The sequence below is a fragment of the Aythya fuligula genome, chromosome 2 (assembly GCF_009819795.1).
Source record: "Aythya fuligula isolate bAytFul2 chromosome 2, bAytFul2.pri, whole genome shotgun sequence".
NCBI lineage: Eukaryota > Metazoa > Chordata > Aves > Anseriformes > Anatidae > Aythya > Aythya fuligula.
The window spans coordinates 32311514-32337804 of record NC_045560.1 but is presented as its reverse complement, the minus strand read 5'-3'; the positions used below and the strand labels follow the sequence as shown (position 1 = coordinate 32337804).

Here is a 26291-nt window from a genome sequence, read left to right as displayed (position 1 = left end):
CAATTATCATTTATCTCAGTTGGCTTTTTTCCATACTACTCTCTACTAGACAAGCTGAGGGTCATATCACTGCAAGAAATCTTGACTTGCACATCAGACCCATTCATTAAAATCATCTGTAAAAATATGTAGGACTATTTTTTTGCTGATGTTTTTATTAAGTAGTCAGAAATGGCAACTGGGCAACTGCTTTGTAAATCAGATTGTACATCAATACAGGGAAAAATTAAAATAGTGGTTGAAAACTTTATAATTTACACATCTCAGAATGAATAGATTTAGTAGATAATTTTTTTCTTTTTTTCAGTTGCCTGCTATATTGTTACTCCAAGGCTGTAGTAGTTGTTATCTTCATCCAATGCCTTTTATTTTGTTACTTGGAAATGCTGACTGGTTAATACTTTTTTTTTTTTTTTTTTTATCTGTTACTGTACTCTGAAGGGAAAATGTAACTTCTTACCAAGAATATTGCATCTCTCTATCTTTAATAGTGAAAGGTTATTAACTAAGGACCTAACTCCTCTCCTTTGATATTAATCTCTTCCTAATTTGAAACTGTAAAGTTTATATTGGGTCATCACAAGTCAGAAAATCCAGTGTGTATTAAGATAAAAACTAGTTCAAAGCTAAAGATTTTATAAAGAAAGAATATTTACAGATAAAACTTTACATTTACTCCTTTTGGCATAATTTATAATTCTTACAAACCTATTATTCTAAAAAATCATGAATATCTATTTGTAGACTTTAACATGAATGTTTCTCTTTGGACTTTAAATGATTTATTTTTTATAGACTTCATTTTTCAACATACCACATATAGCATGTTATGCTCTAAAAAGGTATGGTGGAACGTGGAGAATTTTGTTTGGGGGAAATAATAAATTCCTTTGGCTCTATACAAAAGGTTTTATTCATCCCTCAGGTGCATGATCATTATCTAGGTCTATCTTGGCGTTTCCCTTAATTTAAACAAGAGGCACCTACTGTAAATGACTTTTTTTTTTTTTTTTTTTTCTCACACACATGTTTAACTTATGGATGTGCAGCCTCTTATATTAAAAAATGTACTGTGATTTGTGTCTAAAAGTTGTGAAGAGTTCATTAATTCATTCATGAATGAAAATTAGCTTTGATTTTAATATCAAACACTTTTTCTTTGTTGTTGGGTGAAATTCAGTCTATTCTGAGAGGAAAATATGAATCTTATTGCAATTGATATGAAAGTTTTTGAAGCTGCTATGCCAGAATATCTTGTGTGCACACATGTTTGCCAGAGTATCATGCTGGAGCATCATGGATGCTTAAGGGACATTTAGCATGCATTTTCAGCAGTTATATTCAGATAACTATCCATGCTTCTCTAAAAATAACTCCGTTGTATCATTTGGAAGCTCATCTGCCTACCACTTATGCTCATGAAATAATGCCTCTGACCAGTATCCATACTTCAGAAAAATAAATAAATGATGAGTAAACCTTTTTCAAAGGGCTTTTTCACACACATTTTACTAAAACTCATAATGCACCATTAAGTCATACTCAAACATGCTTACAGGACACTACAGCCCTTTCTTCTCTAATGCAGACACTGCATTAAGCTTAAAAACTGCAAAATCTCAATACATCTTATGTGCGGTCACAGGGATGTTCCCTTTCCAACCCAGTTGTAAATTAACACCTGTGTGAGTATGTTCAGAAGGCCCTTGCACTGGCTTCTGCATACTGAATTTCCACGGCACGCCATTGTAAAGAGTCAGTCTAGCTCTTCACCTATTCTTTTGTGTTTGATATTCAAGAGGACCTGTACATTGCTTAGTTTAATTGAAAAAAAAAAAAAAAAAAAAAGTGTCTCTTCCTTTGTCACTTCCTTGCTCTTCCTAAGGTAAATACCAACTCCAGTGAACTCACCTGAAACAAAAGGCAGAGGGACTGATGGACAAATTCCCTCTGAGCTGAAGTTCATTTGTGCAGCATGTTAAATGCCTTTAAATCTCATAGACTTCTCCAGGCTTTTCCCAGGGAATTTGTGATTAGCAAGGGGGATCAATATCTAATAACTAATCAAATGTTAATATGGTATTTCTTGAGATATACTGAAAAAATTGTATATACTGAAGAAAATTATTCACAGCACTGCATTAGGAAACCATTTTGCGTTGCCTCATGGAAGCTGATTTATATATAGCAATGTTACACTGCACATCACTGTACAGAGCATTATGACATTACTCACCCATGCTTAATGTCTCAGGTTCGGGATCATTTTGGCCACAGAATTCAGTAAGAGCTAGTGACTTTGGAGTGCTAGATATGAGACCAGTCAGTTAGACCCGTCTTTCAGAAAGTACTAAAACCCTGCCCTGAACACACTTTTTGGAGGAGTGAAATGGACATCCAAACATTGAAACCCAACAGAGTAGTCTTTTAGAAAACTTTGGCCTTCATGAACACTGATGTAATTCAGGATTAATGCCATCAAACTGAAAAGATTACAATAACAAAACAGCAATATGAGATTGGACTTAGGCCGCCAATGCTTAAAATCTCCAATATATATTTAAAGAGAAATAACTTACTCCAGCATTTGGAAAATGGGGCCTATTGAAAAGCATGAAACCTCTAAAATGTTATTTGAATGCCAGAAAAGTAATACTTTAAAAAGCTGAGACAAAAATGCCAAAAGGAACAGAAAGGAGTGAGCCAGAAATGCTAACATGTTCATTTCCACTCAGTCCCTGCCCGCTGTTACACATTTGTAATCTCACAAAATAGAACTATGGACGTAACATGGACTTCAGATAAGGTTCCCAAAGAGAAGAAGTACTGATTCAGAAATATGCACCTTGTGACTGTACCTACATTTTGCTGTGACTTTATACCCGCCCAGTGGAGAGTCGTGGCCTTCCACGGCATCGAATCCTGCTGATACCAAGACAATCTCTGGATCAAACTCATTGGCAGCTGGCATGATCACAGTCCTGTAAAGTAAAAAAAAAAAAAAAAGAACAAACAATTGGTTAAAAATTAAAAGAACTACAAATTGCCAAAGTCTCAAAAATCCACAGCACAACAAGGTTTTGTACATCAAAAACATATTTTCTTTTAATTAAGCCAATCTTCATCGTGGCAATCCAAAACCAAATGAAGTCTGAAGAAAAAATATTATTTTTTTCTTTAGTCATTCTTTTTTCCTTTTCTACTATCTGGGGGGGCAGGGGAAGGGAGGGAGGGGAGGGCACGGGAAAGGCAGGTACATGTGAAAGCCTCTAACATTACACACACATCTGTGCCTGTTTTATCCTGCTGCCTATAAAAAGCTGCCTCTTCCAGGGAAGTGACTAATAGTTTACAGAGTGCACTCAAAGCCTGAGTGGAAACCCGGACTGCTCCAGTTAGTGCGAACTTGGTGTAAATTTGAACTATAAATTTCTTTTGGGAAAATGTTTGCTTTCCAAACTTTTTTTTTTTTTTTTCTTTCTTAACATTTTTAAATGTTTGTCGAGGTGGGGGGTGACTCTAGCAAAGGAAAAACATGAAATTCCCTTAATCAAACCCAGACTATGTTGTCAAGCCTTTCCAAGGTCAAGCATAACAGGAATGTGACAACCACAAACCAGTGACAGCAACCCCTGCTGGTGTCAGGAAGATAATTCAGCCCCTCACAGTTACAATGATTCCACTTTTTTAACCCCTTCCTTGACAAACTTCAGTAGGGATTCACTTTGTTTTAGTCGAAGGAGAAGATAAAACCTTACGTTCCGTATTCATGGATGCCCTCTTTCAGGCTGACTATCTGACATAAGCATAAGGACAGCTTTTGCACCTAGTGTGACGGATGGTGAGCCTCTAACATCTGTGTTAATTCAGGAGGATATCACTAGCATTAAAAGACAAATCTACTAATAAATTCTCTAATTGAAACAAGGAAAACACTATCAGTCTACACAGCTCAAAATCTGCAGGTCAATTTTGCATATGCATCATACGATGTGTTTATTTAGCTTAATATTTAATCATTTAGGCCAAATCACTCAGGCTAATTATTTAATCGATTTAGGCCAAAAGTATCATGTTTTTGTCAAAAAGTAAATTTTTTTTGTGTGTGTGAAAAAAGCGTGTTGATAACAAATTATTAGCATTTTTTTATTTTGTTTTCAGTGTTTCTTTGTTCTGTATTTTAAGAACTTTAATTTGTTCTGATTTCCTCAGTTATTTTTAATATTAGGAAAGTGGTCTTTTTACTTGTTAGAGAAAAGAATTCAAACTAAGTAAAAATTTCTTACAGGTCATACAGAATTTCAATGTATATAATTTTATGTTAGAAAATAAATGACAGAGGCAATTTCACATTTTTGATAATTTAAGTGAGATTGGACCAAGAATGTCTACAGACAAAATATCATAATTTGTAACATATCCCCTTTTTAACTTGTCATCATTAGGCCTGTACTGAAGCGTGGATTCTAGTATCAAGCATTGCGCTTCAGAAAGGATCTAGCCCAATCTGAGAGAACAACAGGAAAGAAAAAAAAATAATAAAAAAATGTGACCTAAGTGGAAAAATAATACAATTATTTGACTCACAGAACAGAGTAACTGTGATAAAAGTCCACAAATATGTAAATGGCTGTTGCAAGTGGAAAGAACCTGCTCTGCATTTATAGCATGGATCAGACATGAAGCAATTGCAGCATGAAAGCTGTATTTCAGGCACTGGAAAAAGCTTTTAAATGGTAAAGGTAGATAATCATTTAAATGAACTGTTCAAGAAAAGTGAAAGTCTTGATGTATTTAAAGTTTTTAATAACAAGTAAAATAAATATCCATAATGCTTGCCGCAGGCTCAAGCTGATATGGCCTTGAGACAGAAGGTCAGATTACATCTCTTCTAGGTCTTTTCTTTCTATATTTCTATGATGTATAACTATATAACACGCACTGTACACAGATGAATAATTACATTAGACACTACACTGACTGAACATTTCTGCAGGTTAACCTCCCCATAGTTAGGGAACAATATCAGGAAAAAGATCTCCTATGCAACCACGTCTTATCTTTCTTATGTACATACCTTCTGATACTCTAATTATACGTTCACTGTCTGAAGCAACACATACTTCCCAAACTCCCCCAAGTCTGCAACACATGTGGCAAGAATCCTGATTACTGATGAGGGCTGTGGCTGATATGCAATCTTGATCTGTCTTCATAGCACCATATATCTTATGCACTGAAAGAAGGAGGGATCCTGTGGAGAACCCTCCCTATCTGCAGCCACTTGAGCTTTTGCCCTCCTCCTCTCCATTCACATTTCCTCAAATTCAAGTCAGGCTCTGTTCTTCTTGATGTCAAAAAAAAGTGGCAGCACCATTAAGTGCATCATAGACAATGCTCAGGGGTGTTAGAGAGTGAAGTGCGTTCAGAACTAACAGCATCTTTAGAAATTCAAGTTGCACTAAGAAAGCTTACCAAGCTCAAGCAGAATGAGATTTTTGAAAGCTGAATAATTTGGAATATTGGGAAAATCTACAACATATCTACCACATTTTAAGGCCTTGCTCCAAAGCACAAATATGTCAGCACATTTTTTTAATAACTTGGGCAAAACAAAGCATTTGACCCTTAATCTCATTTTTAGAAGCAGCAAAAATACTTTCTTTCAAAAATACTTTTAAATACTGAAAGCCAGGTCTTTCACACTATGCATCATGCATAATTATTAATGATATCTTTAACAGTAGCAAACAGTAAACAGTAGCATATAGATAAATCCATACAGAAGGGCTATACAGGGATCTCAGCTAAAGGAAGGAGAAGGTTATAAGGATAACAACCATAGGTGGCATTCAGAATTCATTGTTCTTTTACTGTTTACCTTAACTTATGCAACTAAAATAAGACCTAAGAGGATTTTTTTTTTCTGAAAAAAAAAAAAAGAAGAAAGAAAATCTTTTAAAAATGTACACAGAAGTGTCTGCTAAATTTTACCAGAAAAACGACACCTTACTTTTGATATAACACTATCTCACAAATTATGACAAAAATTTACAGCTGCTATTTTGCATATAACATACTAAAAGAGCTAATATCTGCCCATAAGACCCATGTCCTCCTTGTCTCTCTTTTATCCTCCAAATAGTGAGGGATGTGCTGTTCTTGATTTAATAATAAAAAGAAACTCTAAGCACTTTCTTTAAAAACACAATATGGAAAATGTAATCTGTTTAATAGAGTAGCAAGCTTGGCTCTTCAACTAAAACATCTCAGGATATTTGTGGTCCTTCACACAGCAACCTGCTATTTGGCCTTTGAAAAAGACAACAGCTCTAAGTCTCTCAATTGTAGAGAGGACCATATAAGCATCTAGTCTTTAAATCTCTACTGCAGTCTTCCTCTACATAAGCCAGCAGGCATTTAAGGTTGCTAATTAACCAATATGAGACCTCTGCCTAGAAAAAAGCAGCGTAATGCCTCTGGAAAACATCGCATTTTGTTTTGTACTTCATATAGATAGGACCTCTCTAACCTTTGTCAAGGACAAATAAATAAATAGATAAGCAATTAATAAGAAATCAATAAATTTTAATATTTATAATTTAATAATTAAATGTAAACTGTACAATTATAATTATTTATATATAATGATGATTTAATAATTAAATTAATAAAATAACAAATAAACAAATAGATAAATAAATATAGATAAATATTTAAATATGGACTAAATGTCACCAGGACAGAAATAAAACCCTTTGGCATTTGCCACCTTTCAAGCTTCATCCTCCTCATTACTCCTGAATATCTGTCCATAGAAAACCATTTTGAGGTAGGCAGCTGTAAAGAAAGCCTACACAAAGCATTAGACTCATCCCTTTTCTTAACCTAAAAGCAACACAAGGCTCATGTCTTCCTCATACATAGGCTTCTCCTACTTCAGGAGATTAAGAATGGTTGAACAGCTCCTGACACTTCTCTACTTCCTGGGAGTAGAGTAGCATCAGACCCTGTATCTTGCTCGTTTTCCATCTCATCTACAATCTGGAGAGCTTTGCAAGGTGTGCAAAAGAGATATCATCCATCAACTGCCTCCTCAGGAGCTCAATAACCACAGCACTTCCCTTCTGAATTGCTAAAGAACAGAAGCCTCTGAATCAGATCATAACAGAAAAAATGATTAAAAAAAAAAAAAATATGGCATACAACTAGCATTGGTCATACACTAATAGATATTCATGTTAACCTTCCCAAATTCCTCAGACCAACTCTATGCTCAGAAGTCAGACTGCAGCTGGTGGGATTTGTTACAGTGTGAAGGGTCAAAACTCTGCTCATCAGAAGTGGTTTGCAAGGGTAGATAGTCAGCCTGCACTCAGACCTAGGTAAGAACAGTTATTAACAGTTATAACCACAGCATGGTATGATTTGGCTTCTGGCCATAGGTCACCAGACAGGTACGGACTGGGGACTGGCAGGCTGTCAGCTTCCTGCTTGAAACCAGTTAGTCTGCAGGGGTTATCAGCAAGCAGAAGCTAAAGCTAGGATCCTTCTTCAGTGAGGTGAGAGTAGCTTTTGTCAGAAAATAAGTGAATTTTATTCTTCCACTATGACTCACCCTCTCCTCTACTCCCTTCTCCAAAGGAAATAAAGCACATAAAAGAGATATGTATTTTCTGTGATCCTGAATCATAGAAGCATAAATATTTAGTATGCCATATTCACCTAATGATGACAGCAGAGTTACAGGGACACCTTGCATAGCTGACTGTTTCTTTCTTTTCTGTCACATTTTCATTAATAAACATGTCAGATCCTGAAAGCTTGAGCAGCTGGATCACAGGAGTTATTTATCTATGCTAAACTTTGCAGTTACAATGCAACTGTGTGCTCCAGCCCAAGGTATTGCAGGTCCTCCTTTAAGCCTGATGGTACTGGGAACAGCGCATGTATCTGGGAAACTGAAAAGATTCCTTTCTATCCCACTAAAGAGATTTCCCCGGAGAATTAATATGTTCCATTTGGGTATGGCGCTGTCTGCAGAGAAGCCAAGGGATGGCTTCCAGTTGGGTGTAGTCCTAAAGAAAACATCAAGCATGTGATCCTCCCCTCCCCACCAATCTGAACATCAGATGCAAGACATTAAAGAGATTCTACCAAGGGACTCTGTTTACTTGATCTTGTTCCTTTTATTCTTCCATTCTATTTTTGTACATTTACAGCACATGGATGCTCCCAAACATTTGTTCTCCCAGAAGAGACTGTGGAGAAGTACCCAACCCAAAAATGACTTTGCAAGTACCATCATACAGAGCTGGAAATCTCCAAAGAAAATTAAGCTAATGCAAATAGCTACAATTCTTTTGCTGTGTTGGTAATTTAAAAAGGAAACAAGGAGGCAAACCAGCCCAGGACAGTAATCTATGTAACTGAGAAAGAAAATCCACAGTGGTCTAAAACTGCAGATTGGAATAGCTTAGTAACATAAATTATTGGCTCTTTCCCTAAAATCCCCCAGTGTTTTCATCCAGTGATCTCAAAGTACTTTCAGAACATTAATAAATAGAAAGGCCCAAATATTCAGCTGGTATAAATCAGTATAGCTGTTTCTGATTGCGCAGTGCTCTAACACAAGCACTTTTTGTACCCACTTTACAGATGAATCAGCTAAAACTAAGAGCTGGTAGAAGATGAATAAATTACTTAGCAGTCCTTGGAAAAAAAAATAGAAAGAAAATATAAAACACTCTAAGTTAACTACTTTAACTACTAGAAAACATTATAAAAGCACTCTTGTTTATCCAGTTATAACAGACCTAGAGTTTGCAAGAAATATATATATATATATATATATATATAATATATATATATATACACAATGCATTATTACTATTAGAGTAGGGGGTTTGCCACCAAATAGAGATCCAGTCTCATCTGAAATAAATAAATAAATAGGTTTATATGGAGTTTCTCAGTTTCATATCCTGCAAATAAAATATTGCTCCAATCACTGTGTTGTCCTACCTTAAAATTACACAAGTTTATGTATGCTGTTGAATGCACCTTGATATGAGTAGGTCAGAAAGAATTTAAAAGATTACCCTGATAGGTATGTGAAACTTATGGTATCTATTATTTTTATGTGTTGTTTGCACGTATGTTTTAATGTAGCACAATATCAAGTAATGTCTATCCTCACAGAAATCTACACAGTATTTCTGTACAACTATTGGAGATTTTTTTTTCTTCATTTGTAATATTAATTGAGTTTGTACTCCTGTGTCTCCCTAAAATTTTGGCTTAAACATTTCTTAACATTTTCTTAACATTTCTTTATACCAGTCCTAATGTCAGCCCAAGTTCACCAAGACCAAACCTGAGAACTTGCCCCAAAAATTCCTTTCTGACTGTCATCTGATTTTGTCCTAGACTTATCCTCCAGGGTATGCCTAACTCCTGCAGACTTTTTCTGTATCAGTTCCTAAACTATACCTTTTATACCTTTTCTTATCTTTGTAGGCTTTCTTTTTACATCTATTCTTTTACCCTTATTGGCTTTTTTATACATCTTTTTTAATATATTATTTCTTCTCTACTTTTTATAAGCACTGTCAATATTCTTGTCGCAACTATTATTTTAGTTACCTTATTTGATCTCTGGAGATATACAATATCTTTTTCATTTATTCTTCAAGGGGAATGACTACTATAAGTCATGATCATTTCAGGGGAATTTATGCATGATGCTAAATTTAAGCACATGCCAAAGTGTTTAAAAGGTTAAGGTCTTCCAGAGATGCCCCATGTTAGTAATTTCAAGTGATACAGTTGTAGGAGTATCTAAGTGACACTGAATGAAAAATTTTTGAAGCACCTGGAACTTTATTTTTGGCTATTGAAGACATTTTCAGAGTCTAAGTCTATTTGTTGGTTCCTTTTTTTCAAAAAAAAAAAAAAAAAAAAAAAAAAAAAAACATTTTGGCATCTTGCATGCAAGTCTTCTAAATTCTATCACAGCTGGAATTGCAACATTTTAAACACTTAAAAAGCATAAGAAATAGTCTACAATATTTACTGATACTTCCATTTGTTATTATTACTTAGAAAATGGTTTCAACTTAATTATAGGGACTCTTATACATTTAATCTCCAGTACACCTCTGTCAAAGTCTTTGAAACAGTACAAATAGAAAAGAAATAAGAAAAAGTTAACAAACATGAAAAGCATGAAAATCATTACTTTATGGCTTGGTAAATTCACTTAAAATTAATAGCATTATCAAATATATTATCTAACTTCTAGAGACATGGGCAAATGCAGATACATACACACATTGCACAATTACGTCCACATTCAGAACTGAATAAAATCCAAACTTTTATTATGCATTATGTGATAGGAGTGGTTAAAAATTGAGGTAAGTTTGCTCAAAAGCTATGGGTGTAAGTCCTCCTCAAATTGTTAAATTTTTAAAGGAAGAGGCTTCCTTGGAAGGACCATATTCTTCCAGCAAATATAGTATGCAAATATAAAATGTTATATGGATATATAGGCCAAAACAGCAGAAGTATGACTAAGTGACTAAGAAGTCAGTGACTGACTAAGAAAATCTGCATTTTCTGTTATATGTTCCTCTGTCTATTTAGCATCTTATTTGTGGAAGCTTTTGCAGTATGAAAGAAAAACTTGCAATCTTTTTACTTTTTATTTCTTTTCCAGACCTCAAACAAACCTAGTTGGTACCATGCCATCTTGTGCAACATAAATGAAACTTATGCACCAAGTTCCAGCTGGTGGCTAAAGGACTGATGTGGCTTCCAAGAACTATACAACAAGATGATAAATGAGAAGGAGGTAATAGAAATCTAGTTCAAAAAGATGAAGCTTCAAATTATAGCAGAGAATGGCTTAAAATATCACCAATACTGAGAAAGAAAAATGCAGTAAGTATTGGATTTCACCATTTTAATTCAGTCTTTTTCCTATTAAAGCCACTCTAACAGGTAAGGGAAATGATGATAACACATATCCACTACCAAATCCACTACCAAATCCAAATTTTACCCTTAAGCAATATTTCAGTAAGTGTTTAGCTTTCATGACATAATATGTTTCTATCAGAAAAATCAATTTGGTGTCCTTTAGTTGTTATTAGTTTATTCTATGGGGAAAAAAAAAAAAAAAAAAAAAAAAAAAAACGGTAAAAAAAGTAAATCTTCGGAAGTTTTTCTGCCATAAAGATATTAGTCACATTTGATGGTATTTTAAGATTTCTATTTTAAAATTCAGATGGCTGGAATGCATAGCCTAGAAACATTTCTATCAAGTCTGAGTACAGTACAGTACTGTAATGCCATTTGCTATAACAAAATAACTTTAATTTTGCTTTTCTAGTAAGTCATTTCTTTCAATAGTATCTTATTACAGAAGTCATTGGACTTGCTTAAAACTTTAACATAATACTACTAGAATAGTTCACTGTTCCCAGTAAATCTTACTACATAGCAAAATGATTGTTACTAAGAAGACAAAAATGTTAAAATAACTGAAATAGCTAAATACAGAGGTAAATTTTTGCCACAATGCATAGAATTGATAGAGTTAACAAAATGATTGATAACATGGTGTTCTCTCTGAAGAATTAAGTATGTCTACAAAAAGGAAATTCGAGCATATCTGTTAGAATAGTTGACACCTTTAAAATACCTTAGCCATCTAAGAACTGTATAAGAGAAAGGATAGTGTAGGACCTATTTTGCCTACACTCCACAAGAATGGTGAAATTGGGGAAAAGGGAAACAATGGTGTTCTGAATAAATTAAAAAGAGAAGTGAGCCTTTGTGCATCTGAGAAGAGGGCTCTGGAGTATTCAGTTTGTCTCTAGGTCTAAAAATCTACTAAAAATTTACTTAAAATCTTACATTTAACAAAAAAAAAAAATCAGAAAAGCTTCTATGTTTGGGCATATGGTATATGGTCTGGCAATCAGCACAAATAAAGAAATTCTACCGAAAATTTACTATACTACTGATAGTAAACTACAGCTCAGTTTGCAGTGTTAACAATGCACTTATGCTATCACTGCAGTGATTGGTTTAAAAGAGTTTTCAATTCCTAGAAAAGTGGGGAGATGTAGGGAGGAACAGAGGGTAAATCTTATACAAAATGCCTGGGGAGATGTAATAGAAGGGTGATATTTTTTCATGGGAGCAATAGGCTGAGTAGATGGAAGATACAGAAATCTCTTGGAAAAAATATTTTTTCCACAAAAATTTCTAAATTTCTGGGAACCGCGGTTTGCTCGGAAAGAGATTTTTTTTCTTTCTTTTTTAAATGAAAATTAGCAGAAAAACAGCCTTTTGCTAATGCATATTTTTTTTGCATGCTGGATTCATCAGCATGGTTGTGAATACAAAACACATGAAGTCGTTTTATTTAATTTTTTTTTCCGCAGAGGTCTCTACATATTGTCCCTTGCAAATGCTTTTTCTCCTTGTATCTCCTGGTATTTCTTTCCATATACTCACTACTACTTTTTAAGGTATTTTCTGTGCTTGTGGTTTTCTGTCTTATCATTAAATAGAAATTTTACATTTCTGGATAGTCACTATTATTTTATTATATATTATATTGTCACTATTGAATTAATGACATTCAGAAAATACCTCATATTTTTAATCTGTCTTTATTTTATTATTTTTTTTTTTAGCTCTTCAGAGGTATTCTTTCAGACATATACAGACATATGTCACTTCCTCTTGTTTTTTCCTGATGAACAACAGACACTCATAGAAAAGAAACATATGGACATTTTCTTACACCCAAACCAAATTAGGAAGCATCTCTGGTCTAAAGCAGAAAGAAACAGGCAGTAACAGCATCAAACACTTCTGTATTGGTAAATACACACCTATTTGTCTCATGCTTGCAATAACTTTGTCATTGGAATTGAGACCATGTTAGTCCATCCCCTTATTCTAGTTTGCATTTAAACAGACCAGCTGGACTTCATTCTGACAGCCAAAAACACAGCATCTCTTATACACCAGGGTTTTATATAATACAGAATCAAGTCTTCTCACTTTACCTAAGATGAAGGCCAGCTAATGGAACCCATACTGATACAACTTTAACAGGGGAAATATTTACAGGTAATGTGAGAGAAGAGTACTTTTCTATCCCTCTCTCTCCCCTCCTCTCTCCTCCCCCCCCCAACAGACAGATACTGAAAAATTCTCAGAGAAGAAGAAAGAAGGTATTTGTGGGAGTAGGGACATGTTCCCACTAAAGCAGTAATCACTGTGTACCACACAGTGTTAGAAACTATAACTTTTTCTTATGCAGTTTCAGCTACTGTTTGGTTGGAAACGTGATCTGCTGTTGGCTTTGGGTAGTTGGGAAGGATACTGTCCCTCTTACATTACCCTATCCCTCTCTTCTCATATTAACTTTTGCTCTACAAAATAACAAAAATATGACAGACCCCAAAGACAGAGAAAATTAGATGTCAGTGCTTACATATTAACTGAATTTAATGTGATTAGAAAGACTCAACTGACAAAGTACCAGTCCATGTTGAGGGAGTAACATCAGATGGGCTGATATTATAAAATATAAAATACTCTCCTGCAAGAAAATTACACCAACAATGTGAAGTGGAGAGTGAAGTCAAAGGAAGGAGGTAACTAAGGCTTAGGGAAATATAAAGCCCAGTACAACACATTTAGAACAACAGGAATTTTGTTTTAGATTTCAGTAGAATGAAAAAAAAATGTTATTTATATTGAAAATCAAAAGGAAGTTGTTTTTTTTTGACATGGGAAAGAACTTAAATATTAAGGAATCAATGACATAAACAGGAAGCTTAATAAAATATGAAAGTAGCAAAGGATTATACAATCTCTGAAACAGAAATTGAGATAGTCAAGAAATACAGTGCCAGCTTCAGAGAAACTTAAAAAAAAAAAAAAAAAAAAAAGGAAAGAACAAAGAAAAAGAAAAAGGCCAATACATTTTGAGTGAAATAAAAAGTTTTTCTTAAGCACACCTGGAAGGAGGAAAAAAACAAAACACACACACACACACAATAAAAAAAAAAAAAAAAAGGCACCGAAAAATAAACGTTGAAGTTTATTTTGAAATAAAATACGTTTTGGTGAAACGTATCACCACAGAATTCAGGAATACCTCGGGAATACCCTAACTCCTGTGTAAATGTTTCATGGTGGAAGGAACAGTGAATAACAAGGCACTTGAAATCTCAATTCGAAAAACAAAACATGGAAGTGCTGATATACTCGATATGATTTAATATTTTACTTAAGTTTCCATTCACTGCAGTGAGCTAACACTTCCCCTATTAGATTTTATCTGATGTCTGAAAAAGAAATGTAGTAGGCCTTGTGGTCCTAGGTGATTCATACCTCTTTTAGTGGTGCACACTGAAGAAGCCTTTTATTTGTGCAAGGTAATTTACAGCAGAAAGGCAATTCAACTCATTCTGAGAGAGTCATATTGATACAATGTTAATCCATTTGCCAATACAACCACTTACACCAACCCTTCATGTTGCCAGGACCCCTGAGGAAGGTCAGAGGAAAAATCAAGATAAAGTTTGGGATTTGGAAAGAGTCTCTAAAAATTATATTTTGATGTATCTGAATTTGCTTTCCCCCCATGAACTTATGTCTCTGGATTTCTGCTACAAAACTGAACCGCTCACACCTCTTTTAATCATTTTTGGATCCTATTTGCAATGATAAATTGGATAGTCTCCTCAACAGCATGAAACTAAAAAGACTTTTTATACCATATGTTACAGTAATAAAACAGAAAGCTGTTTCCTATTATTGGCTGGTCCATCCTCATGTAGTCAGTTGCCTTGGAAACTGAGATTGATTGTAATTTCAAGAAAATGTAAGAATGAACTGAATCACATAGTTCCCTTTTTCAATGTCTGTCTCAATTTACAATGTTGAAACTAGCAACAAAAACATCCCTAAGCATGGTTTCCACTTCTAGAGTTATTTTTGTTGCACTTACCTCTCTGAGTGACAGCCAAAATAATATAACTGAGATTGGATACATCACAAAATAGCAATGAAGTTTCAGAAAATATTTTAATAAATGTAAGTAAAAAGTACATTCAAATATACTTCATTAAAAAAAAAAAAAAAAAAAAAAGTACTTTTTCCAGATTTAATATCTGGATCACACAGTATCTAGCTATCATATAATTTAAATTTTACATTGCGTCCAAAACTTGAACTTTTCTCAAAGCCAAAATATATTTGATATAACACTCATTTTCCAAGTATTCCACAGCCCACTTAGAAGTTCATAATCTTTTATCTCTGAACAAATGAACTTAGCTTTAATGTGCTTACTGCAAAAAAAAAGAAGGGAGTTACCACTCATTTATGAAATCCTTTTGTAATTTTAAATTCCTCATATAAAATTACCAAAAGAGCTTGTAAACTGTGTAGACTAGTTCAAAAGCAGCATTTTTCCTGCTGTTATCATTGGATTACCAACAGTCCCCAAAACTCTGCAAAGATCTTTTTGCTGCTTGAGTTCCTCACTTGCAGTTGCCAACCTTTATTTAAAAACAACTTTTACACCAGCTGAGAAATTTGGCACTCCCTTCCCATCTACTCTTTGTTAAAATTACTCTTCCAAGATAAAATTGCCAAACCTGTCACAGGGAGTTGTGCAATTACAATGAATAGGAGGAAGTTTTTATCATTGCTAATACATGGGAGGTGATCCAATAGATTTTTAAGTTGTGGCCCCTTCAAGAAAGGTTAGAAGACTTCTGGCACATAAACAAAAAGAAATTGTCAGACCTTCAGCATGAACTGCTAAGGAAAAAATTACTTATTAAAATTTGTAATCTTTGTATAGTCTTTCTGTAAGATAGAAGGGAAGGGAAGGGAAGGGAAGGGAAGGGAAGGGAAGGGAAGGGAAGGGAAGGGAAGGGAAGGGAAGGGAAGGGAAGGGAAGGGAAGGGAAGGGAAGGGAAGGGAAGGGAAGGGAAGGGAAGGGAAGGGAAGGGAAGGGAAGGGAAGGGAAGGGAAGGGAAGGGAAGGGAAGGGAAGGGAAGGGAAGGGAAGGGAAGGGAAGGGAAGGGAAGGGAAGGGAAAAGACAAGTTACTATAATATTGAGGATAGCTAGAAAAAGTCTGTGTATGTAGTCATGTAAGTTGACTTTGATTTTGCAGTCTTAATTTCAACACTTTCTGACTTGTGTGAATGCATAACAATTTAATCAAATATCTAGAATTTGATGTTTTTCTTCTCGTTTATTGGGCAACTGACTTCTTTCTTATTGTTAATCCAGCTCTATAAACTTGACAGATATTGCCTGTGATTTGCAGTGAATTTTCTTATCTAGTGTTAAATAAATCATATTTTTGGTATTACTTACCTAGTGTTAAAAAGATGTCATAGCAAAATAGCACAAATATTTTAAATTTGATGCCATAGCCTTAAAAAAGATAATATTTTTTATTTTTTTTTCTACTAAAAATCTTGAAATATAAATTGTAAATCTAGAAATTTAACTCCATTCTCAAACAGCAGTTGGTGCCCTGAAGCCAAGAATCCTGGCAACCAGGATTCCTGGCAACCAGGAATCCTGGCAACCTGGATTCCACTATCCAAGTGGAAACACAGAGTCAGGAAGGAAATAGTTATCTCTGAAGGGACTTGACTGTGGAATGAGGACTGGTAAAGTCTTACTTGCTATGACAAAAAGAAAGCCAGCTTTCCCACCACCTCATTGCACTGCTTTCTTCACCAAGAAAGCCACAATAGAAATGAAGAGTATCAAAGAGTACTGAAAAATAAGCTGATCCTGCCAAGGCTGATATTTTCATATTCCCTCTGGCTCTACTCCATTCTCTTTAAATTCCACTGAATCACCAAAGGAGAACTCTGACCTGATCATGGGAAAAAAAATAAAAAATAAATTAAATTAAGAAAAAAACAGTGACTAAAACAACAAATGAAAAGTACTCTGCAGCTTGCAATCTAAGAAGCATTCCTTTTAGCAGGATTGCTAAATACTGGTGAATAGAGCTCATGTATGTTTTAAAGATATTAGGAAGCTGCTGCAGTTCTAGAATACGAAGTATTTCTAGAATTCATCCATGAACAATAGAGATAAAAAAAATAATAATAATTTTGAAAAAGGTATATGTTGTTTCATCAACAACAGGGTATACATGCATCTTCCAATTTGGCTCCATTTCTAATTGTAAGTGAAGCGAAATCCTGATATGCAGTTGCTAGAGAGTTGTGTTCTCTCTAACAGTTCCAAAATTCTCCTTCACTAAGTTGAAACAGTCCATTAGAATTTTTTATTTTAAGTTTCCATGTAAATAATGATTTACTGTTAAGGGAACAAAGAATAGTTATCAGACCAGAGTAATAGGACAAAAAATTGTATTCTAGGACAAATGTATAAAAATATAATGTCCATTTATGTTGTTATCTATGCGTTTTATTTTAGTCTCTGTACAGCGCTTAAAGGAAGTACATACTAAAAAAGATTAGACTTCAGGGTGGGAGGGGGCGGGAGTTGAAGTTTGGTTTGTATAAACATGTAAATGTCCTGATGTTTATTTCAATCTTATCTATGCAGGTCACTAATACTATCAGAATATCCTATTATAGAATCTCTGTTTCTAATTCTAAAGTTTTGCCTTATTTTTTTTTATTTTTTTTTTTTAATCCAGTTAAAGATTTGGTTTATTCTGAAGTTAGACTGAGGGTATAAGTTTCTTCTTTTATTCTATCCAGACTAGTTCCACCATGTCTTGTGTAAATCATTATAGTCTTGTCTCTCACTTCATTGGCTTTTTGGCTTCCATCTGTTTTCTCTCATCTTTTCCTCTTCTCTTTCTCATCTACATTCTCTTTCTACTCTGTTTTCTCTCATCTGCTTGCTCATTACTGCTTGTTCATTAGACAAGCCTTCTGTTTTCCCCTTTACTTCCCAATTATCTCACAGAGGTGGAGAATGAATGAGACGTGAGAGCTTCATTCTCAGAAACACTGAACACCAGCAAACTATAACTTATTTTATTTATTTATTTTCAAAGAAAGTCTAGGATGTCTTCACTAACCTAAGCAAATTACTTTTCTGAATGTTGTCTAAGGTATAGTGTGTTTTTATTCCTGGAAGCATTAATTTTAATTAATTAATGGAGACAGTTCATAGAAATGTGTTTTTCTTAGGAAAGTGTAATTCCCTAGTGCCGTATCTGCACACAGATAAGCACAGTATCACAGTATGTGCTTTACACTGAAGGGAGCCTGTGAATATTTTATTGTTGCACATTATTATATCTGTTCAAGAACATTCATGATGTATTCATTTTAATGTTAATATAATTTAATAATGCTGCTGTGGTTCAAGCAAAAATATGATTATATCAAAAAAAAAAAAAGACATTCATTTAAAATGTTTTAGAGTCATGGCCCAAATAACTATATTATTCTATCACTGAAAATGGTTTAACATGGTAGGCTTAATGCTCTGCACATTTACACCACCATGGATGTCAGGACATCCTGTTGTGAAGGTATAATCCAGCCACTGATAATTAGGGGTAATCATTAATCCATAAACTGGATTCAGTCAAAAACTTCCTGCAGAAGTCACTTGAAATTACTTTTCTTTCTTAATAAAGAACAGTTCTTCACAAATATTCAAAAATTGTACAATAAAGTAGTGAACTTGTAGAACTGTGTGTATAGACACACTCATTCTTAGGGCCTTCCCAAGTTTCTCATGTTTGTGCGCTTTGCCTTGCCATCTCTTCAGTGCTGTCCTCTGTGACAGACATCAAGAGCTGCATTGCCAAGGGGACTTAGACAAGATCATCACCTCAGCATCTGGTCCATTATTTAAATGTGCACAGGTGCGTAATTCATAAAACTACTTATGCATTTCTATGTCTCAGGCTTGGGAACACTGGTTGGACACTTAACTATCAACTTCAGTGAAGTCCAGCTGTGTTGTATCCCTTTTCCCTGTCGCCATTTGCAAAAAAAGGCACTTCCTCCAGATAAACACCCTTGAAGCAGGAAAGCCCTATTTATCTTATGCGATTTACCATTTATTCAGCAAAGACCTGAGTCATTTGAGGTTTTCATTCCTAACTCTGTCCTTCTGCTTGTGCTGTCCAAGGAGATATTTCCAAGATTTTGAGAACTGGAGGGACAAATAGTAGGCCCTTGCTCTTCCCAGTGTCAGTGAAGGTGGAAATTCACTGCAAAATTGTGCCCATTTTTCATGGAGAAAATTGGAAATTCCAGAGACTTCTACAACTTTGCAGAGGATACAAACGGGATTTAGAGAGGCAGCTTGCATGCTGCATTGATTACAAAGTCCCTACTTCTTCTCTCTAATTGTGAAAACTATCAAAGTTTTGAAAGAGTTTGGGGAAAGGACTATCCCTCTTCTTTCAGTATTGCATTGTCCACTGAATGGTGAAAGGGCAAGAAAGAGACAAAATTGACTGTCTTGGATTTTATCAAATAAAATTAACAGTGTTGTTCCATGTCATTGCACACTCCATGACATACTGTAGTCTAATTTTTAAAGCTCAGGTGCTAATGTGCAGCACTGTCAGAGTAAGGGTTGCTACTGAAAGTAGCAATCAGTCCTTTTTGGTTTCAGAGAAGGTCTATTCTGAATGCTGGCATCTGTGTGACAGCCAAGACAGTAATACTGTCTTACAATAGAATACTGGAGTCATGAACCTGAGTGATTTCAAGTTGCTCTACTTATAAATAGATATTCAGGACAGCATTTTTGGAAGGTAGCCACCAGAGTGTACTCTATTACAGAATAAATCACACTGAAAAGATGCTCCCTGTCAAACTGGAGATACTTTTAGAAAAGATCAATTACAGAAACCATCACATTTATGTGACTGTTTTTACTTTTATCAGTGACACAAACTTATTTCATACACACTCTAATATCCCAGATGGGTTCCCCTAAGAGTTCGCACAGATCACAATACCACTGGCTCTTAAATCTAGTGGAGAGATCTCATTTTTTATAGTACAACAAAATACAATTAAGGCATGATCTTCCTCTGACAGGTCTCAAATGATCACTCTCAGCTCTACAGGGAATGTGTTGAAATTTAGCTATTTAAAAGATCTCTAGCCAATGCTTCAGCTGCTCCGAACTCTCATAAATATTATCAGCTCTAAATTTCTGGAAAGGGTCACTGCTGAGAGGTAGTCCCTTCAGGAGTATACGGTACAACTTGACTAAAGTACAACCTCATCCCAGATTATTATTCTCATGTTTTTAGTCTAAATGCAGCCAACAATGCAGTACAAGGTGTAGTACAAGGATATAACAAAATATGTACAACCAAAGTGGCAAACCTCCCACTTACTTCATCAATAAACTGAAGTGGATACCTTACCTAGGGATGTGACTACACTACACACAGCAGCATGAAGCAAAGATGTCTCTGTTAACTTTAAAATGAGTCTCCTGGGATACAAAAAATAGCTTTTGCCACAGAGGCACTCAGTTTTGTACAGACAACTTTACATTGCTAAGAAAAGGTAATTTATCTGAGCACAGTGTATTAGTCCATTTAAAACTTCTCGCAGCCTGAAGGATCAGCTTGGAGATAAACTATTTACAGTGTGTTTGTCTGCACTTTGACATAGTGCCGTATAGACAAAACCAATTAGCACTGGTATTTCATGATAATTTTATCTTCAGGCATTTCACAGGTAGCTTGAAACTGGATGGAATATATCTACAGTTTCTCTGCAGGAATATGTCTCTGCAAGAATAGGCATATTCCAAATGACTGTTTTAGGACAATATGATATTGGAACAATATGTTCCAATTTGATTAGGACTCTAATCAAATTGATTAGGACTCTAATCCAATTTGATTAGGAGTCTAATCAAATTGGAACAAAATCCAATTAACTGTTTTTGTTTGTTTGTTTGTTTGTTTGTTTTCCAGAATAATGTGAATAATCATTACCTAGAATAGAGCTGAGTTTATCCAGAAATGGAATCCAAATGCAAATGCAGACTTACACTGTAGGATTCTAAATGTGCACTAAGGATCTAAACTCTCATATTTCACGGAAACAGAGGATTCAGTTCAATTACCTATGCAAGGATATCCAGCAGCTTTTGGGATTCAAGGGGATCCCATTTGGGCATGTGCTGGCATGGTGAAAGGGCATAGATCTTCCAGAGATCTTCTATGCCATAGCTGTCAGCCACACCAGTAAACATCACACACTTCTCTAGCACTTCTCACACGGCACTGGACACATACCTTCTGGGAAATGAATCAGGGTCCTAGTGGGTGCCGGCATTGAAGACTAGGAAGTCATTCAAATAACCAGTGTGTATCCCTGTTTAAGGGTGATTGACACAGATCTCTCAAGTCAGTTGACTGTATCACCTGGAGCACCACAACAGGAACCTGAATGCCTTACATGGAGACCCCTACATTGCAGGCACATATCTGGATGTCTGAACTTGGCCCTGAATTCCTTTCTGTTTATATACTAACTTTGAATCATAACCTAATGTGAAGTAAGAAGCCAAAAATCACAACTGCATCAATATTATTGAGTACATCAAGCTAAAACTCCAGCAGAGAAACCATTCTAAGAAACCTTCCATTGATGCTATTCTCCAGCCAGTCTTAAGGAATTGGGCCACAGAAGGTCTCCTAGGTAAAGAACAGAGGAACTCAACCTTCTTTTTCCAAATATAAGGTCATCTCTTGTCATGTTCAAAGTAGAAAGGACACATGGAAGTGAATCACATCATATAATCAAAGTTTTCAACTAAGATCTCAAAATGTAAGACTGCTTCCCACATTTTCCTTTAGGGTACCAGTACAAATTGTTTCCACACAGCAGGCAGAACCTTCTGTTTCCTCTCAATAGCTTTTACGCTGCTAATTTTTCAGTGCAAAAATCTCAGTCTAATCTGGGCAGCTAATAATGTTATAATAAATTATAACATAATTATCTGAATTTTAAAAATAATAATAGCATTCATAAGCAGCATGGGCAAGACAGGATTTAGCACTTTGTTAACCCACAATCTTTACATAACCTAACATACCACAAATAGTATGGAACTCTAGTTACACAATAGCTTCCATTAAATTAGTTGTTTTTTAACTGTAAACAGAGTGAATTATTAGTCGCTTTTTAAAGACGACTAAGATACCATTAACTGCAAATTCAGTGTAATGCTTCATGTTAGATTTATAATAGAATTTCACTCCTAATAAAAATGCTTTAAGCACGATAATAAATAGAATGAAATAGGAATTGTTTTAAATTTTAAAAAAAACATTGAATTTTTGTGTATTTTCCTGCATTTTATTACATCACTATCAATCACTGCAGTTATTTTGGAATACTGTACATATGAATTAAATTAAGGCACCAGGGCTATTAAGAGAAAAAATGTAACTAAAAGCACACTGTTGTGTTTTTTTGTTTGTTTGCTTGTTTGTTTTAATCCTAAATCTGACCTTGCTAACAAGCAGGTGCAAGACTTCACACTACAACCAAGAACAATAAAGAAGTATGATATCCTCATTTTTCTTCTAATTGTTACTTTCTCTAAATCATGTTAACTCCCAATTTTTTTATGTGATATTCATAATGATTCCCTTTGATTCTTTTCAAGTTTATTGTGGCCACAGAAATAAAAGTGCAATCCTTTGATCTCCCACATCACACACAAGTAATCTATGAGAATATGGCATATGCCATGATATGAGAAATGTATCCCAGCTGAATTCCTCATTCAAAAGAATTATGTACCTATGGCATCCTCTATGAATGCTCTCTGCAGTGAATTATTCTTACTGTTGTTACTGAATACAGAAATGAAATGTCACAGCCAAAAAACCACATGTATGTACCATAGTTAGTTAATATTCTTACTAAGATTTTCATTGTTCTTTACCAGTATAGCAGACTGCCAGCCTGAAAGTAATCTATAATTACATATATAGGAAAAACATAAATTAGATGTCCTTAGTGGCATTTATCTTCCAGTTGCTTTCTTATTATCAGGTAGTGAAAAAAACATGCAGTATTCAACAAAACACAGTACTATCAAAACAAATGTCATGGTCACTGCGTTTAAAAGTGAATTATTGAACACAAGTGGTTCAGTTTACCTCTTCCTTACACTTTTTAAAATGATGTACAGAAAGAATAATGAAAAGTAGAATTAAAATCTAGCTTCATAAAATTTTAACAGACAGACTCACAGAAGGATGATAGCTAATGAAATTATTTCTTTTATTTATTTATTTATTTTATTTTGAATTATTCATTTTAAAGATGCAGGAATCAGGAATTTCACAGAATTATGAAAAGCAGTGAGGCCCAACGTTTAGCCTTGGCTCAGGCAGTGATTTGCTGTGTGGTCTCTACAGTGACTTGAAAATACACCGCACAACACCTTTACATCAGATAATGGCCACTTTATGAATTTTGTATTAGGCTTTCCTTTTTAAAATTGTAGATTTACAAGCAATTGTAAATAAACTCTAAGGTGGAAATTATGAATCCCTATAGCCCTCAGCTCCCACACACACACAAAAAAAAAAAAAAAAAAAAGACACTTTTAATAATAATTGTTGTACCACCTTAAAAACATTGTTGGAAACCTTGGAAATAAGTGACTTAAGCATCCAGGGAATTTTTTCCCGCAATAAAATGCTTCCTCTGTCACTATCCCCTGCTTGACTTACACCACCCACCTAAGCTTAAACAAAGTTTGTAGAGAGATATGCAAAGGTCAGATTAAATCACCATTAGAATTCATAATCCTATTACTTCTATTGAAGACATCATTAGGCATATGTGCAAGGTATGAATTAAATAACTAAGAGATTATATAATCCCAATTTTCCTAGTTTCCACAAAATGTGGTGAATGTAGCTGAAGGTACAGTCATGGACATTTACACCCTACCCTGCCTTCTCACTGTCACATCATTGCAGCTCATGGTTATGCTACTTCTGTTCAGAAAAAATAACATTTTTGTGTTTTAACTTATCAAAGCGTCAAATGTTCTGTACAGTTTTTTTAGGAGATTCTGACTGTACCTTACCTAAGGAAAGCATTCTTCAGAGTACAGTGTTTACTGCAACAAGAAGTAAAAGTTTGATTCACAGCGGTAGTAGCTCAAACCACCTCTTAAGAAGCATGGTATCAAAAGGGAAGATTTTGTATATATTTTTTATAATATATAATTTATAATATATCATTTTTTATATAAAATTATAAAAAAAATAAGAGCAAACAAAACCTACTGTTTAATAAAGAACAGAACATCTGCAAATCTGGAAATATTGCTTATAGAAGCTCTCACACTCTCATGCAATGACATCTACACAATTATTTTCTCACAAAACAACCTTTTGTATTAGAATGGATATCATTGTTTTCTGATAATTGTAATGAATTATGATTATTTCCAAAGATATTTTCTCCTGGCTTTGTGCTAATAAAATATGCAAGATATAACTAGCTCCCTGTGATACTTGCCATGAGTTGAACAGGTTAAAATTTCACAAAATGTTGATAAAAGTATTAAAACCTGCTGCTTTTCTTTAAACCGTATCACCAATTTGCCATTCTACTAACATAAAACATGTTAAAATGACAGGGCATATGAAAGGGAAGAAAAACAAGAAACCTTCAGGCTTCTTAAATAGGAGTCCTTTGTGTTAAAAAATCTTCAGCTATACAGACATAAAATTTGCATTATAGCATATATATTATTTATAAAATAATACATGGTGGACCTGTATCAAATTACAGAAGCCTTCTTTGTGAAACTGTTGCCTTAAGGAAAGAGCTGAATACTCTGCAGAATGTATCTTTTGACATTTCTAATTTTTGTGAAGGAATCCAAGACATTTTCAAGCTATTAAGAAAAGCAGATATACTAGTTCCATAAAAACAACAACAACAACAAAGGATATAATAAATAAATAAATAAATGTAATGCTCACATAGTAGATAGCAACATAATTGATTTTTCTGTCTTTTCTAAATTTCCTCCCAAGTTTATGGAAGTAAAGTTTGTGTATCTTGATCTGAACTTCACAGTTTGAGCCTCACCAGCAAGTAATATTCATCAATATTTCTTTTATTATGTGCTAGTGTTGGTAATATGGAATGTGGCCCAAATTGGCCAATATTATACACTTTCATTAGTCTCAGGAGGCCCAATCCTGCAAACATTAATGCACATGTGTAACTTTACTGAGGTTAGTAGCCTGACTGACTTAGGAACATAGAGTTAATATGTAAACATATTCAGCCACACATCTAAGCATTTGCAGGATCTGCCCCAGGTTTCTCAACAGCAGTCTTTCCAGGGACTTCAGTGGTCTCAGATACTGACTCCTGAAACCTGATAGACGTCCCTCCCACTATAGAGTGTCTAGATCTGAAAACATTCATGCACATGAGTTCGTTCAGCTTCTTTTTTTTCCGGCAGCACCACCAGCTGGAGCAGCTAAAGAGATTAGGGCCAAACTCTGAAAGTAATTATCCTGAAGAGAATAACTCACAACTAACATTGCTAAAATACCTCAACTGTTGCTTGCTGTTACAGTATTTCACAGGAGCCCCTCTGTTTTTGCAGAGCACATTACAAGTTACCCTCAAGATATCAGGCTGGCTGCAAGGAGTCAGTTCTGTAGGGTGTCAAGTCTGCAAACACACCATAGGGGTTTCCTCACTTATTCCCACTTCAAAGAAGCATTAAGAACAATTTCTCTTTATTACAGATTTTAACTAGATTTCTTTCCCTTGTGATGATTAATTAGGCATTTGTTACAATTTGCCTTCTTTCCACCTCGAAGAATAAATGTCCCCTTCTGCTAATCAGACACAAACAAAATGTTTTGAAAAGTAATCACTTTCTAAAAAAAAAAATAAAAAAAAAATGGAAATTGGGCTTCTGTGTTGTGAGGAATGTACACACATAGCACAGTGAAATTTAACACGGGTAAATGATCTGACTACCTCAAAGTGAAGCTTTTGCCTTCCTACAGTGGCCTTTCACCCTGCCCTTTCCTCCAATCTGAGGAGAGCTGATGTTGATGGAACATATAATGGCTCCTTTCCTGTGTAGTAAAGTCAGCAATAAAGCTCAGTAATTAAGGTGACCGGGGAGGCCCAGCCCAGCAGGCTAGTGGTGTGGCGAACACTTTCAGAACTTCAAACAATA

At 34.8% G+C, this 26291-nt stretch overlaps 1 protein-coding gene across 1 annotated transcript in view; it reads right to left on the bottom strand.

The window, feature by feature from the left end:
- The window catches only part of HDAC9 (histone deacetylase 9), a 472308-nt gene that overhangs the window by 55122 nt on the left and 390895 nt on the right, over nucleotides 1–26291 (bottom strand). The window contains exon 23 of the mRNA XM_032181790.1: nucleotides 2863–2981. Within this exon, the coding sequence (XP_032037681.1) occupies nucleotides 2863–2981 (119 nt within the window). The remainder of the gene's footprint in view (nucleotides 1–2862; nucleotides 2982–26291) is intronic.